The sequence below is a fragment of the Mastomys coucha genome, unplaced genomic scaffold (genome assembly GCF_008632895.1).
Source record: "Mastomys coucha isolate ucsf_1 unplaced genomic scaffold, UCSF_Mcou_1 pScaffold11, whole genome shotgun sequence".
Taxonomy (NCBI): domain Eukaryota; kingdom Metazoa; phylum Chordata; class Mammalia; order Rodentia; family Muridae; genus Mastomys; species Mastomys coucha.
In genome coordinates this window covers 12,378,456-12,397,466 of record NW_022196893.1, presented here as the reverse complement: position 1 = coordinate 12,397,466, position 19,011 = coordinate 12,378,456, and the positions used below count along the sequence as shown (strand labels likewise).

Genomic DNA, 19,011 nt, shown 5'->3' with positions numbered 1-19,011 from the left:
AAAAAAAAAAAAAAAAAAGAAATTCACTATATTCCCTGTAAAATATATGTCAACAGTAGTTTATTTTTAAAAGACTTACTTCATTTACAAATGTGTGTGAGAAGGGATAGAGATAAGGCTCTGTAGTTAAGAACACTCTCTGTACTTCTAAAGCTCAATTCTAGAGTCAACTTCTAGACCAGCAACTGTGTAGTTGCTCACAATGTCTGTGATGGGATCTGATGCCCTTTTCTGATATGCAGGTTGTAAGTAAAGATAGAGTACTCATATATATAAAATAAATAATCTAAGCAAATGAACCCGCCAGACCCAAAAATCAACAATTTTTATTCAACTTGTTTGTTGTTCATGTGAGCAGTCTATGGGATTAGTGTAAAGGACAGAGCACAGCACCCCTTCAAGAATCAATTTTCCCCTTTCAACCAGGTGAGTCTATGGGTGGACTTGGCAGCAAGAACCTTTAGCCAGTGAGTCATCTCATGAGCATTAGATAAACAAATTAAATTTAAAATAAAAATAATCTAATTACTCTGGAATTTAGGCATATTAATTTATATGTTAATGAAGAAATGCTTGTAAAATAAAGTTAAGAGAATAAATTTAAGAAGCCAGCTGGGCAATGGTGGTTCATGTCTTTAATGGCAGCTCTTGGGAGGCAAAGGCAGGTGGATTTCTAAGTTCAAGGCCAGGCTGGTCTACAGAGTAAGTTCTAGAACAGCCAGGACAATACAGAAAAACTCAGTCGGGGGGGTGGGGGGAAGGATCAAAAAAATAAATAAAAAGAACACCCTCCACAAAAAAGGATTCATGAAGCCAGGCATTAAGATATATATATGCACACAGCAACTCTGAGTAGCCAGGAGAAGAAGAGAGGATCAGGAATCCAGGGTTAACCTGAGAGACAGAGACCCTCTCACACCCTGCTTCCCACCACACGAAGAAAGACAAAAAGGAAGATATCAACACTATCAACACCTGACTACACAGACGCAGTAATATATGTCAGTGGTATTAATAGGCCCAACACTTTGGAGGCATTATTGGTTTTTTTTTTTACTAACTTTTTTTTTTTTTAATTTATATGAGAACACTGTAGCTATCTTCAGACACCCCAGAAGAGGGCATCAGATCCCATTACAGATGGTTGTGAGCCACCATGTGGTTGCTGAAAATGGAACTCAGAACCTTTGGAAGAATATTTAGGGATCTTAATCACTGAATCACTTAATCTCTCCAATCTCCCTGGAAGCATTATTTTCACGAAAACGTTTTTCCCCCCAGAAGCAGGGATTCTCTGTACAGTCTCCCTAAGCCTCCGAGGGCTCTGCCACTACCCAGCTGACACAGCTTTTATGAATGAAACGTGCCACAGTTTATGAACTTACAGTTTATGAACAAGGTGGTTTCGAAGATCCTGAGTAATATCTTCATGCCACTGTTTTCGAATTCCAGTACTAGATGGTTGAGCTGCTGTTGGCAAAGGACCCAGGGAGGCCACACTGGCATTTTCACTCATCATTGGGCTTTAAAAATGAAAGAGAAAGTAGCTTTAGTGAGAAAGTATTGGAGATGGACTTCACTTAATTAGAGCTAACAGTAATTACTTCCATGAGTGACTGAGTCTATTTAAGGGGCATGTGTATGAGACTCCATGTTGTGTGTGTATGTGTGTGTACACTTCAGTAAAGAAATGTGTTACATTTCCTTATGAAGGATAAGAGTGGATTATTTAAAAATCCAAGTCATATCACTAGGCTATGTTGCCATGTAGACACACAGTTAATTTTCAAAAAAGCCATTAAGCAATAACTGAAAATAACATTGAGGGAAACATATTCTTTGAAAACTTCATACAATAATTCTGATGATATCCATCACTGGAGAATGCACTAGAGGGCCAACCCTGCCATCCCGTTTCTTTGGTGGGGATAGATTAACGCAAGCACATGACTCAAGTGTCAAGTAAGGCTATCATGGACATCCTGCTTATTCCTTTTCTAAAAGCTACCTGCAAATTACGAAAATCAAATAAAACAAGAAATTCTAAGCCGGGCGGTGGTGGTGCACGCCTTTAATCCCAGCACTTGGGAGGCAGAGGCAGGTGGATTTATCGAGTTCAAGGCCAGCCTGGTCTACAGAGTGAGTTCCAGGACAGCCAGGGCTATATAGAGAAACCCTGTCTCAAACAAAACAAAACAAAACAAAACAAAACAAAACAAAAAAAACCCAAGAAATTCTTAAGAATCTGAAGGGACTCAGAGCACAAACTTACTTTTGAGAATTTATGGTTGAATGCAACATGGAGTCAGAAAGAAGATTCGGCGTCTGAACTCCTACACCTCCATTTACACCCATAGGACTAGCACCTAGAGCAAATCAAAGCAACAAAAGAAATAAATAAAATAGTCAGCATAAAATAATGCCATAAACGAAGAAAACAATGCAATTAACAACATAAAAAGACAACACATGAAGTAAAAAAAGAGGCATAGAAGTTGGAAAAAAGACTCAACTGATAAAGTGTTGGTACGCAAGCACAAGGACAGAGTCCAAATCTCACACACATATATAAAACATGGCTGTAGAGCTATTCAATGTCACCCAACTGCCAAAAGGAATGATCTCCAGACCTTATTGGTTAGTCAATACAGCCACTGAGTGAGCTCCTGGCTATTAAAGAAGACCCAGACTCAAAAAATAGGCAGAGAGTGAAATAGGAAAACATAGGCCTTGTATCACAAGGGGGCGTGTCATTTCTAATCCCAGCACTTAGAAAGGCAAGCTGATCTCTGTAAATCAGAAGTCAGCCTGGTCTACCAAAGTAAGTTCCTGGATAGTCAGAGTTACCCAGGGAGACCCTTTCTCAAAACAAAACCAAACAAAAATTGAAGCTGGAAAGATGGTTCTGAGGTAAAAAGCACTTGCTGTTTTTGAAGAGGATCTAGGCTCAGTTCCTAACACTCACATGAAAGCCCACAACCATACAAATTTACAATCCAAGAAATTAATAACCTCTTCTGATCTCGGTCTCTACAGTGGTACATATACGACTGAACAGAAACACTTAAAATCCAGATAAATAAAAAATTAAAAAGCAAAAATAGGACTGGAGAGCTTGATATGGAATTCTTGCCATGCTAACAGGAGTTCTCTCTGAGCTCAGATTCCACACCACCGATGATGGAGTATGTATACTTGTGATCTCAGTGATGGGAAAGAAAAGACAGCACAGTCCCTGGGGCTCTGCAGGTAGTAAGCAGAGCATAAAGGGCATGGTAAAGGTCCCAGTGAGAAACTGTAGAGAAAACAAGGTAGGGCTGGAGATATGGCTCAGTGTTAAGACATATGCACACATGGACACACATAAACATGGCTGGGGAGGCTGGAGCATGCTCGCACACAAACACACACACACACACACATAAATACATACACTCTCACAATTAAAAATAGTGAAAAGTAGAGGCTGCAGAGAAGGCTTAGCAGTTAAGAGCATTCACTGGCTGCTCTTCCAGAGGACCCAGGTTCAATTATTAGCACCCACATAGCAACACACAACTGTCTATAAACCCAGCTCCAACCCCATAGATCCAACCCCTTCATACAGAAATATGCAACTAAATACCGATGCACATAAAATAAAGATAATTAAAAAATACTAAAAGTAAAAAATCTTTAAAAACTAAATAGAGGTTGGAGAGCCAAGAGCACTGACTAGCTACTCTACAACAGGACCTGAGTTTTATTACCAGCACCCACATAAGGGTTCCCGACATCAGTGACCTCAGTCCCCAGGGTACTGCACCTCATTTCTTGACTCTACGCATGTAGTACAATGACATACAAGCAAGGAAAACAGACCTTGTTGGAAAACAAACAAAAACAAAAACATAAACAAAAGATTGTGTATATGTATGTGCGTGCGTGCACACACAGACACACAAACAAATAGCAACTAAAATCCAAAAGGAATACTTCTTGCTGACACTACAACATACCACAAAATTTAACATTTTAAAAACAAGAGTAGCTTAGCCAGGTGTGGTGGTGTATGGCTTTAATGCCAGCACTTAGGAGGCAGAGTTCAGCCTGGTCTACATAACAAGCTCTAGGACAGCAAGGACCATATAGGCAGATGCTGTCTGAAAAAACAAAAGTAAAATGAGTGCACCTAGGGTTGGCCAATGAGATCACTCAGGTCCATGAGACACATGATGATAGAGAATTAGAAAGGTTCTCATCTCTGGAAATTCAAACTCAACTATAAAGAAGAAAAGGAAGAAGGAAGGTATCAAAAAGGTATCAAGCATTGGCAGCAATTGTTTTCGGGATATGGTCTATAAGGGTGTTCTTTATGCGGTAACTTAAAAATATCTCAACTCCAAAAGTCATTTAGTAAAGAACAAAACAAAGAGAGAAGAGGTAGGGAGGGAGAAGGGCAAAGGCAGAGACAGAAGGACAAGGACAGAAAGGAAGCATGCCTACAGTGAATTTTGATTTATTCATGCTATTTACACATTTAGCCAGCATCTCGTCTAGGGTGGAAGACGCACTTACTCATGTTGTTCATGGACCGCATGCCTTGGGGAGACTGTCCGGACGGCTGACTCTGTTGATTCTTTGCTTGTACCTGGGGTTGTGGTGGAATCTGGTTTACTTGATAGGGCAGTCCAAGAGCAGCGTAAGCTCGCTCTATGGAGCTGGGGTCAATCTGACTAACAGTGCTTAGGCTAGGGGTGGACTGCTGCCCCACTCCTAGAGAGCTAGGGTTTCCAAGCCCAACTGGTGCTCCAGTCAAAATTGCTAGAGAAGACAAAAAAACACAGTATTAGACTACTATAGTTGGTAAGAATATTAAAATGCTTAAATAAAATTTGTAAAAGTCTCATTTAATGAAGTGTCTGAGTAGTATGGATCTGTGTCTCCAAGTAGGTTTTTGAAAAACTTTCTAGATCCATGTTTTATATGCACTTCCAAATTTTTGTTTATTCAAGACAGGGATTCTCTGTGTAACCTTGGCTGTGATGGAACTTGCTTCAAGTTCAGATCTGCCCGCCTTTGCCTCCCTAGTGCTGAGATTTGGAGATATGTGCCACCACCACACATGACTCCAAATTTCTCTCTTAACACTTAATATTTTTTCTAAGAAAAATATGGCAACTGGACTTTTTGAATGTAGTATTTTTACTTATTTTTTTTTCTATGAGAATAATCTTATGTTTAAAAATTTTTAAATTTATTTTATAAAATAAAACTCAAACATATGCACAGACACACACACACACACACACACACAGAGTTTTAAAAAGGCCAGGTGATAGTGGTGCAAGCCTTAGTCCAGCACTTGGGATTCAGAGGTAGAAGTTATCTGTTGGTTCAAGACCAGCTTGGTCTACAACGCAAGTTCCAGGACAGACAAGGCTGTCACACAGAGAATATTTTGAAATCAAAATAACCAAAAAGAAACCCGCCCACCCCAATCCTACATTTCTCATTTGATCTACTTGTTGCAAGCATATAAGAGTAACCCACTCTATGACAAAACAAAAAAGCTTCAGTTTTGAAAATTTTAAAGAATACATGCCAGCACACAATTATAATCCCAGTACACAGGAAGCTGACACAAAGATGGCCAGTTCAGTGCCAGCCTGGACTACATAGCAAGACTATGTCTAAAGGCAAAAAAAAAAAAAAAAAAACCTTTTGAAAAAGTCATCTGTTTGGGCAGTGGTGGCACATGCCTTTAATCCCAGAACTTGGGAGGCAGAGGCAGGTGGATCTCTGAGTTCAAGACCAGCCTGGTCTACAGAGTGAGTTCCAGGACAGCCAGGGCTATACAGAGAAACCCTGTCTTGAAAAACAAAAACAATAACAAACAAACAAAAAACAAAAAAGTCATCTGTTGATGGTTTTTTTTTAAGATTATTTTAGTGAGTACATTGTTGCTGCCTTCATACACATCACAAGAGGGCATCTGATCCCATTACAGATATCTGTGAGCCATGATGTGGTTGCTGGGAATTGAACTCAGAACCTCTGGAAGAGCAGTAGGGGCTCTTAACCACTGACCCCTCTCTCCATCCCAAGAATAAAAAATACACATTTTTTTAGTTTTACTAATTAAGAGGGAAATAGAAAACCTCTCATTCAGAATGGCATGGCAGGACCAGAGTCTCAAAAAGTCAAGCAGTAGTCTACACTCTGTCAGAGGGCACCAGAAACGCTGCTCAAAAAACCTGGGTAAAAATCAGCAAGGTGTATCACTTACACTGTTGATTTCGCTTATCCCCAGCGTTTTTGAGAGGAAGACACACAGGACAATCATGCCTTGTGCAATTTTTCCAGTGTGAAATGATTTGTCGAGAAGATGCACAATGTGCCACTAAAACAAAACAAAATAAAATACTCTTTTAATTTTTTTTTATTTACAGAAATGACATCCAACTTAACAAGTGCTCCGGATATAAAGATATTCTAAGCTGTAGTGCAGAGTACATGCCTATAAACAGTTTGCCCAAAAACTGTATTGTGTTGAGAAACTGCACACATAGCTACACTGGAACAAACCACTGAACAAATATCACAAAATATTACAACTTCCTCTCTTACTAAAAATATTTTTCCATGCCATATAGCAGCTATCTTCATAATTCCCCAAAGAAAATACAATCAATCCAGATTCTTTTAACAAAGTAGAAAAGTTATATTTCACCCATGAGAAGCGGAGTTCATACCCTAGTACCTGATATATATCATGTTAACCCCAATGCTTGGGAGCTGGTGATGCTAAACTCTCAGAACAAGCTAGCTCATAGCTAGATCAGTCTAATTAGCAGCCTCTGGCAAATGTAGGGGTAGAAACAAGGCTCAGCAATAGAGTGCTCCTCTACCAGGTACAAGGCTCAGCAATAGAGTGCTCCTCTACCATGCACAAGGCTCAGGGTTCAATTTCAGGAACAATACAAACAAGCAAATATACACCAAGAAGTTGTACTTTATTGGTCAGGAATGTACCTGGTGTACAAAGTTGCTTTATTAATAAAAGGGGGGAGCAAAATTTAATGTCAGAACTTGTCTATGTCTGAAATGTCATCAACATAATCAAAGTACCAAATAAAAATATCATCCTAAAAGCTACTCACCTTGACAGGATTTGCCTGACTGGCAATGTGTCATATGGTTTAGAACATTTTTCATGGTACGACAGTGGGGAAGATTGCACTGCCTCACTTCCCCATTAGCTTGCTCCCGGCGCTGGCACTTGTGAGCATGTAAAAGGAGAACAAGCTGCTGCTGGATGAGCTTGCGCTTCTCTGGATCAGCTGTATGTGCTCCAGAACCCATCCCTGGGGCAACTGGAGTCACCAGGCCTGGCTGCTGGACTGATGGGGTAGGCTGTTGGCCCTAACAAATGCAGCAAAAATACATTTAACAGTGTTACAGTGTGCCATCTTTTAACAAGGACTAGGTATTTTCAAATTAAATCCTTGGTGGTGATCTACTATATGTCAGCCTTCATTCTTTAATTTGGATGGGAAGAATTCAATACACACATGATAAATCGTTCTTATTATCAGAAAGATTAATGCAATAAGAAAATAAATTATGGGGCCGGAGAGATGGCTCAGCAGTTAAGAGCACCAACTATTCTTCCATAGGTACTGAGTTCAATTCCCAGCAACCACATGGTGGCTCACAACTATCTGTAATGGGATCCAATGTGTCAATGTGGTATGTCTAAAGAGAGTGAGTTCGAGGCTGGTCTACAAAGTGAGTGCCAGGACAGCTAGGGCTTTGCAACCACATGGTGGCTCACAACCATCTATAATGAGATCTGATGCCCTCTTTGGGTATGTCTGAAAATAGCTACAGTGTACTCATATATATGACAAATAAATAAAATCTTAAAAAAAAAAAAGAGAATAAATTACAACACCTTTCAGTAACAAAGTATGGGGGCTGGAGTGAGCAGATCTCAGAACAAGGAGGAGAAAGGGAATGGGAAAAAAAAATCAAAGTATGTATGTATTAGACACAAAGAACTAAGCCAAAAGGAAGAATAGGTAAATTCCACATTCTCAGTATTAGAGGCTCAAAGGAAAGGGCAAGATCTAGAATTCAAGGCCAGTCTTCTACAGAGCAAGTTTGAGAGCAACTTGTTACTAGATCCTGCCTCAGAAAACACAAAGGAGCTGGAGAGATGTCACAGTGGTTCAGAGTACTTGCATTCAGTTCATAGCATACACATCCAGAGTTTACAGACTCCTATAACGCCGACTCTAGGGAACCCAAGATGCTCTTCTAGCCAACACTTGGGCACCAGCCTACATGCATGCATATACGCACAAACGAATACACAAGCACAAGAAGAGATCTTAAAACAAAAAACAAGTGTTGGAATTGAAGACATGTGCTACCATGTCCAGCAAAAAATAGTCTTTACACCTCTAAAAAAATTAACTTTTCCCAGTAGAAGTTTCCTTTGGACAGTGAAGACATTTTCTGTTTGTTTTTTGCTTTGTATGTTTTTTTGAAATACAGACAATGAATACAACATAAAATACAAAAACTTGTGCTCTAGGATAAATTTCAAAAAGTAAAAACAAGCCATTTATTAATTGCTAAGGAGAAATTGTTTGAACCCAAATCAGATCTATGTCCACAGGTATGGGCCTCCATCTCCACAGATTAAAGATGTGCTCCACCATGCCTGGCACGGGCTCTTTCTTTGGTCTCTTTTAAGGTCTGATCTCAGCTCAGGATGGCCTGAACTTGCTATGTAGATATTGCTGGCCTAAACTTACTAAGAGCCACCTTACTGGAAAAAATTGTCCATTGTAGATGCTATTTAATAAAGCTTAACCGTAGCATCTCATGCACTTGGTTCCATCCCAAAACAGAAAAACAAAAACAGCACTTGGAAGGCAGAGGCAGGTGGATTTCTGAGTTCAAGTCCAGCCTAGTCTACAAAGTAAGTTCCAGGACAGCCAGGACCACACAGATAAACCTGTCTTGGGGGAAAAAAAACCCAACAACAACAACAAATCATTTTAATTGAAAAATTACTTTGTTACACTAGTCCTTGAGAGAAGTCTTTGCAATAAGAGTCTCTCTGTAAGAGCAGAAAGGTTCTATTTTCCTATCCTTCAGTAACAATGCTTACCAGAGAGCTTGTTGAAGGACTCGTATTGTAGCACACATTTACTCTTATTTTGAATTAGTCTTCCGACTGATCAATAAGCACAGCAAGTAACGTTCCATGTGGAAATTTTGTAAAGTTTAATTCCATTCCAAGGCACAAGGGTGATCTATAACATGTATCTTAAGGTGCCAAGTATATATAATACCATTGTGTTAAATGCCAGCCTAATATGCTCACAAAATGGCTCAATAGATAATTTAACTACCTGAGCAGAGTTCAAGACTCCCATTAGGAGAAAACTAACTTCTGCAAGCAGACGTCTGAAATCCACAAGTTTACCATGATATTGTGCACACATCTATTCGGCAAGTACATAAATATTAAAAAGAGAAAAGTACCAGGCAGAAGTGGAAGCAGAGGCAGGTGGACCCCAGAATTCCAGGACAGCCAAGGCTACACAGAGAAACCACATCTCCAAAAACCAAAATGAAAGGAGGAAGAAAAACAACAAAGAAAGAAAACAAAAAGACAAGAAAAAGTCATAATGAAATAGTGCTAAGTACTCACCATGTTGGGCATTCCCCCACCAGGAACTGCCTTTTTGTCCATTGCAAATGGAGATAAGTTATTTGGTAGAACAGTCTTTGTCTGAATTTGGAGACCAAGACCACTTGCTCCAATCTGCTGTCCAGAATTCTGAGTGTATGGCGAACCATAAGGACTGGGATTGCTCATCATTCCCATCTACATAAAGTTAGAAAACAAAATGTCATCCTCTGTATTACTAAGACATCACTATGACCATACGTCATGTTCTATATTAGAAAACCATTTTAAATAAAATCCTTTGATTATTCTAAAAAACACATACTGAAAGACTCAGGAACATAGCTTAGCAGGTAAAGGTGCTAACTACAAAATTCTCTCAACCTGAATTTGATCCCCTAAACTTGTAGAAGTGAAAGGAGAGGACCAACTCCACAAGGCTGTATTCTATACCCTCTACACCTGGGTGGTATATGCTCTTCTTCTCCCCCCCCCAACCCCCCAGGGACCTTCAGAAGAGCAGTGGCTGTCCTCAAACTCAGAAATCTACCTGCCTCTCCCTCCCAAGTGCTGGGATCAAAGGCGTGCTCTACCACCACCCGGCTGTGACAATGCAGAATGTTAAGTAGTTTTTTACACTGAATTTGTTTGTGTATTCATGTGTGCCCATGCATACACACTTGCAAGCACTTAACATAGTGCATGTAAAGAACTTAGAAGACTATCTGAGTCAAAGACACCAGGCCTGGCAAGTGTCTTTACCTATCAAGTCGTCTCACAAGCAACTCTCACTAAACTTGGATCTCGCTGACTAAGCCAAGGAGCCTGGCATTTGCCTCTCCATTGTTAAGATTAAAATGCCACCAGAGCCAAAATTTTACTTGGGTGCTGAGGACTAATAAGTCCCTGTGCTTATGTGGCAAGCATTTTGCCAAATAACCATTCTTAACCCCCAGGCTTGGTTTTGTGAGGCCTATAATCCCAGCACTTAGGAAGGAGAAGCAGAATTACTAGTTCCTTGGCAATCATATTCCCACTCTTATGTGACTACCTAATATTAACTAGTACAGGAAATAAATATTAGGATCACAATAATGCAAATGTCTTTTTAAGTCGTACCACTTACACTCTTTTAAGATATAATCTCACTATGTAATTAAGGTTGTCTTGGAAATGTAATCCCTCTGCTCAGCCTCCCAAGGCTAGATCATAAATATGCACAACCATACTGTGCTTATTTTATGAGTGTTTTGCCTGCATGTATGTTTGTATACCACTAACATGCAGTGCCTTTCAAGGACAGTAGAGGGCATCAGATCCCTGCAACTGATGTTAGGGTTGGCGACAACATATTCTGGTTATAGTGCCTGGGTCCTCTGAAAGGGGAGGAGAACCAGTGCTCCTAACTACTGAACCTTTGCTTATTTAGATTTTAAAGTAGTAATATTTAGTCTAAAATAATCATAATATCCATGCCTACACTGAGTTATGTGCATAACTCAGTTTAATTAATTGTATATCCTTAATTAAAATGAAAATTCATGGAGGCAGAGGCAGGTGGATTTCTGAGTTCGAGGCCAGCCTGATCTACAGAGTGAGTTCCAGGACAGCCAGGGTTACGTGGAGAAACCCTGTCTCAAAAATAAATAAATAAATAAATAAATTCATTGAGACACAGTATGAAAGCCAGTTTACCACAGAACTTTGAATTACACAAAACAAGTAACAATGTCTCTAAAACTTCACAGAAGTAAATAAAATGAGACATTTGTAAGTTGCCTCAGTGTCTATAAATAATAATGTCTGTATTCACATATATCTGCATACAAACTGGTATTGTGTACCAGAATTTCCACCTTCCCAATATTATACTTTCTGTCTCTTGAAGCCTTTTCTTTCTCCCCCACCAAACAGAATTAAGTAAGATAGGACTACATTTGTGTCTGCTACACTGATGTTATTTAATCTCACTTCCTTTTATAGCTGGTAATTCCTGATGTCATACCCACCATAATACAGACAATGACCCTATCCTGAAAAGGCAAAGAAAGGACCAGTGTTGTAATCCCAGATTGAAACATTCCACCCTGCTGGGAGCTCCTTAAATAGGAAGCTATCAATTAAAAATAAAATGGGGGGGCTGGAGTGATGGCTCAGTAGTTAAGAGCCACTGCTTTTCTGAAGGTCCTGAGTTCAAATCCCAGAAACCACATGGTGGCTTACAACCTTCCGTAATGAGATCTGACGTCCTCTTCTGGTGCAGCTGAAGACAGCTACAGTGTACTTAATTATAATAATAAATAAATCTTTTTTTATTTAATATTTATTTATTATAAATACACTGTAGCTGTCTTCAGATACACCAGAAGAGGGTATCAGATCTCATTATGGGTGGTTGTGAGCCACCATGTGGTTGCTGGGATTTGAACTCAGGACCTTTGGAAGAGCAATCGGTGCTCTTACCCACTGAGCCATCTCACCAGCCCCCAATAAATAAATCTTTAATAAAATCAAATCAAACCAGGAAGGTCTGAAACTGATCAGATTCACTAGATCCCTCACTATCAGAGCAGACAGCAGCTGAGCTACAGCTTTCCTCTCAGAGGAGAGAAGCTTCAGAGAGGGAGACCAGCTGCTCAGACACAGCAGAAAGTAGCCAGGCTGCCTGGAAGAAGTTTAGACCAACTGAGGCCTGTGGAAAGGATTTTCTTCAAGCTGTAGAGCTGCCTGCAGGCTGCCTAGATTGCCCACTTTATACCCATGCTGGGTGGGCTTTGGTAACACAGTTGTCTTTGAGACACTTCTTTTTTTGTAACCCCTCAACTCATACTCTGGTAAACACCCTAATATAGCTCACTGGGTCACCAAATTGGATTTTGGTGATATTTATACTTTAGTCTGTGATTCCCTATTTGGGTAGTAGCCATTGTGTGTTTTGTTTCCCAGGGAAAGTTGTGTCACACAACACCCAGGAAGGGACAAGCAAAAAACACCCTCAACCCCACAAAAGCCTTAAACTATCATTCTTCCTTTGCTAAAAATAGCCTTGCACATATTAAATACCTATTAATACTTTGCTGTTAATTTCTGTTGCTGAAGAAAACTAGGGATGTAAAAAGATACATATGGACATATTTAAAACCAAATTATCGGGCTGAAGGGATGGCTGAGTCCGTACAGACCACTTGTTCTAGGAAATGACCCATTTTCCAAGAATCTACATGGTAGCTCACGTTTTTCATAATTCCAGATTGAGAGGGTCTTCCTCTGACGTTTGGTGTCACCAAGCATACATATACATGGTGAACATACATAAAGTAAAACACTCATACATATAAAATGAAGAGTTACAAAAAAAAAAATTAAGTGTAACAAAGAAACAAAACAAAACAATCTACCAGGCAAGTTCAAACTTGTAGTATCAGCATCCAGAAGAATGGACAAGAGACTTGAATCTGATAGCTATTGAGTTTGAGACCAAAGTGGGCTACATAGCAAAACAAAACAAACAAAGCCAGACCTGGTGGCAAATGAGTGTATACATTCAGGTCTCCCAGCAGGCCCGAGGTATTAGATTCCCCTGGAGCTATATTTACAGGAGCTTGGGAACCACTCATCACAGATGCTGAAAACTCAGATCCAATGTAACAGCAGTACTGATATTTAACTGTTGAGCCGTCACATCTCTACCATACAGTAACTGTTAATGTAAAACTTTAAAGATCAAGAACTCTTGATGTCGGAGATATAGAGCTCAGTTAATATAGTTTCTGCCTGATATACATTAAGACTTGGGTTTGGGGGCTGGAAAGATGGCTGAGTGGTTAAGAGCACTGACTGCTCTTCTAAAGATCCTGAGTTCAATTCCCAGCAACTACATAGTGGCTCACAACCACCTGTAATGAGAACTGATGCCCTCTTCTGGTGTGTCTGAAGACAGCTACAGTATACTTACATATAACAAATAAATAAGTTAAAAAAAAAAAAAAAGAAGACGACGACCTGGGTTTGATCCTCTAGCCCCCATAAACTTGAGTGTGGGTTACTTTCATGAAATCTCAGCATTAGGGAAGCAGTGGAAGGAAGATCAGAATTAACACAGGAAGTTGGAGGGCAGCATGGGATATTGAGATCCTATCTTGAATAAGAAACTCTCCTAACATAACATACAGAAATATACCATATATTAGTGCCAACAGTAAATTCCAAAAATTATATTATCATGATTTGGGGGGGAAAAGAATTTACTCTCCTAAAGTAAATACTCACTTGAATAAAGCTCAGAAATCTCTTAGGGGGAAATCCTAGGTTCTTGTTTATACTGAGCACACTTTCTGCACTGAACCCTGAACTATCCTAAGTGTGGCAAGATCCATCCCCACCATCATCCTCTTGTTTTTTGCAGAGGTGAGAACAATACAAAGATACCATGGTAGAATAGAATGGGTGGGTGTGTGAGGAAAGAGAGCTTAAGGGAAGAAGAATATGTTAATATATTTAATATGGTAACAAAGAATAGTATGGGTATAGAAAAGTTCTGGGAGTTACGGGAAAGGCTAGTCAATCTAAGAATATAGGAAAAACTTTTTTTTTTTAAGATTTATTTATTTATTATATGGGAGTACACTGTAGCTGTCTTCAGACACTCCAGAAGAAGGCATCGGATCTCATTGCGGATGGTTGTGAGCCACCATGTGGTTGCTGGGATTTGAACTCAGGACCTTCGGAGAGCTCCTAACCGCTGAGCCATCTCTCCAGCCCAGGAAAAACTTATCTAGAAACCTGCTATTCTGTAAGTTAAATAAAAATACAATTTTAGGGGGCTAGAGAGATGGCTCAACGGTTAAGAACACTGACTGCTACTCAAGAACTCCTGAATTCAATTCCTGGCACCACATTGTGGCTCACAACTACCTGTAATGGGATCAGATTCTCTCTTCTGTTATATCTGAAGACAGAGACAAGTACTCATATAAATAAAATAATCTTTAAAAAAAGATACAATTTTAGGGCTGGCAGGATGGCTTAGATAAGGTAAAATATTTGGTGTTTAAACTTGAAGACAGGGCTGTTTAATCCCCAGAACCCACATTAAGGTGGAAAGAGAGAAACAACTTCTCAAAGTTGTGTTCTATCCCTACAGTGGGACAGAAATGTCCACAAACACATCATATACAAATAGCAATAAAAAATGAAAAATATTGTCAGGCAGTAGTCATGCACGTCTTTAATCCTAGCACTCGGGAGCCAGAGGCAGGTGGATTTCTGTGTTTGAGGCCAGCCTGGTCTACAGAGTGAGTTCCAGGAAAGCCAGGGCTATACAGAGAAACCCTGTCTCAAAAAAAAGAAAGAAAAATATTGTTTAGAAAAGAGAAATAACTCAGTGAGTAAAAAATTAATGAAATGCATGCATGATACCCTGAATTTATTTACAGAGAACCCCTGTAAAAGCCAGAATGTCTTAAAGTAGAATGAAAAAAAAAAGACCCTGTTCTTAAATAGTAAAATGGTAAGGAGGACAAACGTGCCCACCCTTACATACAAAATACAGTTAAGTGTGAACAAGAAAAAAAATTGTTTTGTTTTGGATTCAGGGTCTAATTGTACAGCTCTGGCTGGCTTGAAATTCACTGAAATCCACCTGCCTCTTCCTCCCAAGTGCTGGGATTAAAGATGGACCACCACTCTGTCAGGAAAAAAAAAAAAATTAAACAGAAGTATTCTGCCTAAGTCTGCTCATGCATACTGCTGCTCCCAAAGCCATAGGATACTAAATAAAAATCTCAACGTCAGTTGGAGATGCTCCAGAAGCCACCAATATAGACTACTGCCATTGTTTCAATTGTCCACCTGATCTAGATGGTAGAACACCACACTTCTGAAAACCACACATTTTGGTTACAGAGCAGGAAGAATGGAGATGGTATGGAGCTGGAAGAATCCTCCCTGCTGACTAGCTTTCATGTGCTAGGAGATAAAATGCAGCAGGCTGCCAGGGAGTAAAGCCATTGATGGTTTTTACCATAGCAAAGAAGTCATGCATCTTGCAATCTACAACAAAGCTTCCAGGTGAGATGTTCCTAATGTTGCAACAGTATCCTTACTATAATGACGGTAAACCACAGGCTTCTTGATTGGATTTCAGGTCTGCTCCACAGGAGGAAATTCATGTCTCATTCATGTTGTAGCCCATAGCTATTTGTTAACTAAATTTATATGGTGTCAAAGTACCTTCTTAGTATTTTTTTTTTATACCTACATACCAGTACTTCTGTAAACCTTGGTCCTTTGTCAGAGAAGCTTTGTTTTGCACTGGAGAGTAATTAATGTAGAGTTATAGTAATCACAACTGGTCAAGGTACTGAGAATAAGTGACTATTGAGTGTTTGGCGACAAATGGAATAATTTATCACCCCTAGACTCAAGGAACATGAAGGAGGATTCCTCTGTAAAATGCCAGACACAATATGACTGCTACAATAATGAATGCACAGCAAGTGTGGTTACTTGAATAAGACCTACATAAGAGTCAATAAGATGGTTCAGGTGGGGGGCTGGAGAGACAGCTCAGCAGTTAAGAGCACTGACTGCTCTTCCAGAAGACTCTGGTTCAATTCCCAGCACCCACATGGCAGCTCACAACTGAAGGTAACTCGAAGATCTGGCAACCTCACACAGACATACCAATGTGCATAAAAAAAAAAAATTAAAAAAAGATGGTTCAGTGGTTAAAGGAGCTTATGTGCATGCCAGTCTGATGACAGGGTTCAACTAGAATCCATGTAAAGGAGAAAAGGGGAGAACAAATTCCAGAGTTGTTGTGATTTTCATATACCTGCTGTAACATGCAATGCACACTCACATTTTTTTTAAAAAGAGGTGGGAAGGACCACGAGGAAGAGGGATGCCTGTACAAATGAGGAAGAGGTATGCCTGTACAAGATGGAGACCATTAACTTCTCATCTCACATACAGTAGAAAAGTTTATTGCTGGCAGTTAATGGTTGCTGGGGAACAAGAATTCATTTTCTTGAGGGCACAGGACAGTTGCTTGTGCCCCACTAAGTAACACCTTATGACCTAACTAAACTCAGTAGGTCACAAACAACAATAATAAATACACAAAAAGCTGGCTGCAGTGGCCTTGCTCTTAGTTCCAATATTACAGACTGGTAGATCTCTGAGAGACCAATCTGATCTACACAGTGAATTCAATGCCAGTCAAGGATATAAGCAAAACTTGTCTCAAAGCTAAGACAAAAAACTCAAACAAGGTCGAAGAACTATTTGGTTATTAAGTTTCTTAAGTTTGTTTTTTTTTTTTATTCTTAATGTCATCAACTATAAATAATGTTTTGTTTTGTTTTGGTTTTTTTAGATTGATTTATTTTATATATGTGAGTACACTGTAGCTGTCTTCAGACCCACCAGAAGAGGGCACCCGATCTCATTACAGATGGTTGTAAGCCACCATGTGGTTGCTGGGATTTGAACTCAGGACCTCTGGAAGAGCAGTCAGTGCTCTTAACCACTGAGCCATCTCTGCAGCCCCATAAATAATGTTTAAAGTGAAAGAACTACCCTCTCTCACCGCTATGTTAGCTAAGGTTAAGAAAATTAAGATGGGGAAGGGGAGCTGATTAAGCTGTTATCAGTGGGTCAGGGGAGACAGAGGCAGGAGAACCAATAAGATTCAGGTCAGCCTGGTCTAAATAGTCAAAATATATGTCAACACCTTGGGTTTTTTTTTTTTTTTTTTTTAAATTTATATGACTACACCGTGGTTGTCTTCAGACACACCAGAAAAGGGCATGGGCATAGGATCCTATTACAGATGGTTGGAAGCCACCATGTAGTTGCTGAAAATTGAACTCAGGACCTCTGGAAGAGCAGTCAGTGCTCTTAAAAGCTGAGCTATTTCACCACCCGACCTCCAGCTTTTATAAAAATATATTTTTATTTGTGGGTATGTGTATGTGCTTGATTAGTTTTTATGCACAATGTATGTATATACATCCATGTAACTGCAGAGCTCAGAGAGTTGGATCCTCTGGAACTAGTTACAGACGGTTGTGAGACACTTGCTGTAGGTACTAGGAACTGAACTCTAATGTTCTACAATAGCCCAAGATCTAGTCTTGTAATAAACACACACAAGCACACTCACACACAGAGGCACTAAAGATGAACAAATGAATTCTCTTGAATTCTTTGCCTAAACAGTGTTAATACCTACTATCTTAAAATTGTACTTTTATAAGGAGACTACAAGGATAATGTGGATTCTAAAAGGAGATAACAGTATTCCAACAGATAAGAGGCCAGAAAGATTAGGAATTCATAGACTACCATTTTGGAAGAATCATGAAGGTAAAGGATAAAAAGGGTATTTTTATACCAGTCAAGTATAAAAATATTTTCTATAAATTTAATAAAAGAGCTTATGACTTGAACCATCACATTAGATCCTTGGCACATAAATCTTACAACACTAAAATGGACAAAAGGGTACTATATACACAAACACAAACAGTACTCACCTTAAGTGGCTGGGGGCCTCTCAATACTGGTTGTCCTCCCATCTGAGGAGAGCCCTGCTGTAGTGGCTCAGTTAATAAACTGCCAGCATTGCCCATGCCTGCATTTGGGTACTGCATGTTTGGCCGTCCCCGGCCTGATCCAATGGAACCATTCATGACTTGATTGGGCATTATCCCTTGTCCATTGCCTGCAGCCAACATTCCAGGATTCATGCCAGCATTCATCCCTGTGTTCATTCCCATGGCAGGCTGATTCACTGGACTGTTCATCACACCTGCCGTGGACTGAGCAGGACCCTGACTTGGTCCACTGCTGCCCATCCCCACGCTGGGAGACGTCAAGCCTGTCTGTGCCATTGGGCTTTTGACCATGCTGTTTATCAAACTTAACCCAGGGCTGTTCTGTTGGGCCTGGCTGGCCATAACTTGGCCTGGGCCACCAACTCCCATATTGAGGTTAGGGGAACTACCAGACCTTAGCAATTCTGACAGCTGTTTATGCTTAGAGGCTGCATCTTGTACTATGCCAAGACTTGTCTGAAGCTGACTAATATCGCCACCATTGGTTAGTCCCAATTCTGTAGAGTTGATTAATTCATCTGGTAAGTCATGTTCCAGGTCAAAAAGTGAACCAAAATCTAAAAACAAATAGAAAAGATAAAGGTTAAATGTGACACAACCAAAATCAGAAGCTCTTAAGACAATTTAGTTCTCGGTAAGCATAAATTAATTACATCTACAACTCTCAAGAAAACCAAATGTTTATTTATTGAAGCTTTTTAT

At 39.8% G+C, this 19,011-nt stretch overlaps 1 protein-coding gene across 2 annotated transcripts in view; it reads right to left on the bottom strand.

Annotated features, from left to right (window-relative positions):
* The window catches only part of Ep300 (E1A binding protein p300), a 73,355-nt gene that overhangs the window by 37,806 nt on the left and 16,538 nt on the right, over positions 1–19,011 (bottom strand). For both annotated transcript variants that reach the window (XM_031350112.1, XM_031350122.1), the window contains exons 2-8: positions 18,229–18,866; positions 9,710–9,886; positions 7,143–7,404; positions 6,269–6,382; positions 4,558–4,803; positions 2,273–2,366; positions 1,386–1,523 (exon numbers count right to left, since the gene is read on the bottom strand). In XM_031350112.1, the coding sequence (XP_031205972.1) occupies positions 1,386–1,523; positions 2,273–2,366; positions 4,558–4,803; positions 6,269–6,382; positions 7,143–7,404; positions 9,710–9,886; positions 18,229–18,866 (1,669 nt within the window). The remainder of the gene's footprint in view (positions 1–1,385; positions 1,524–2,272; positions 2,367–4,557; positions 4,804–6,268; positions 6,383–7,142; positions 7,405–9,709; positions 9,887–18,228; positions 18,867–19,011) is intronic.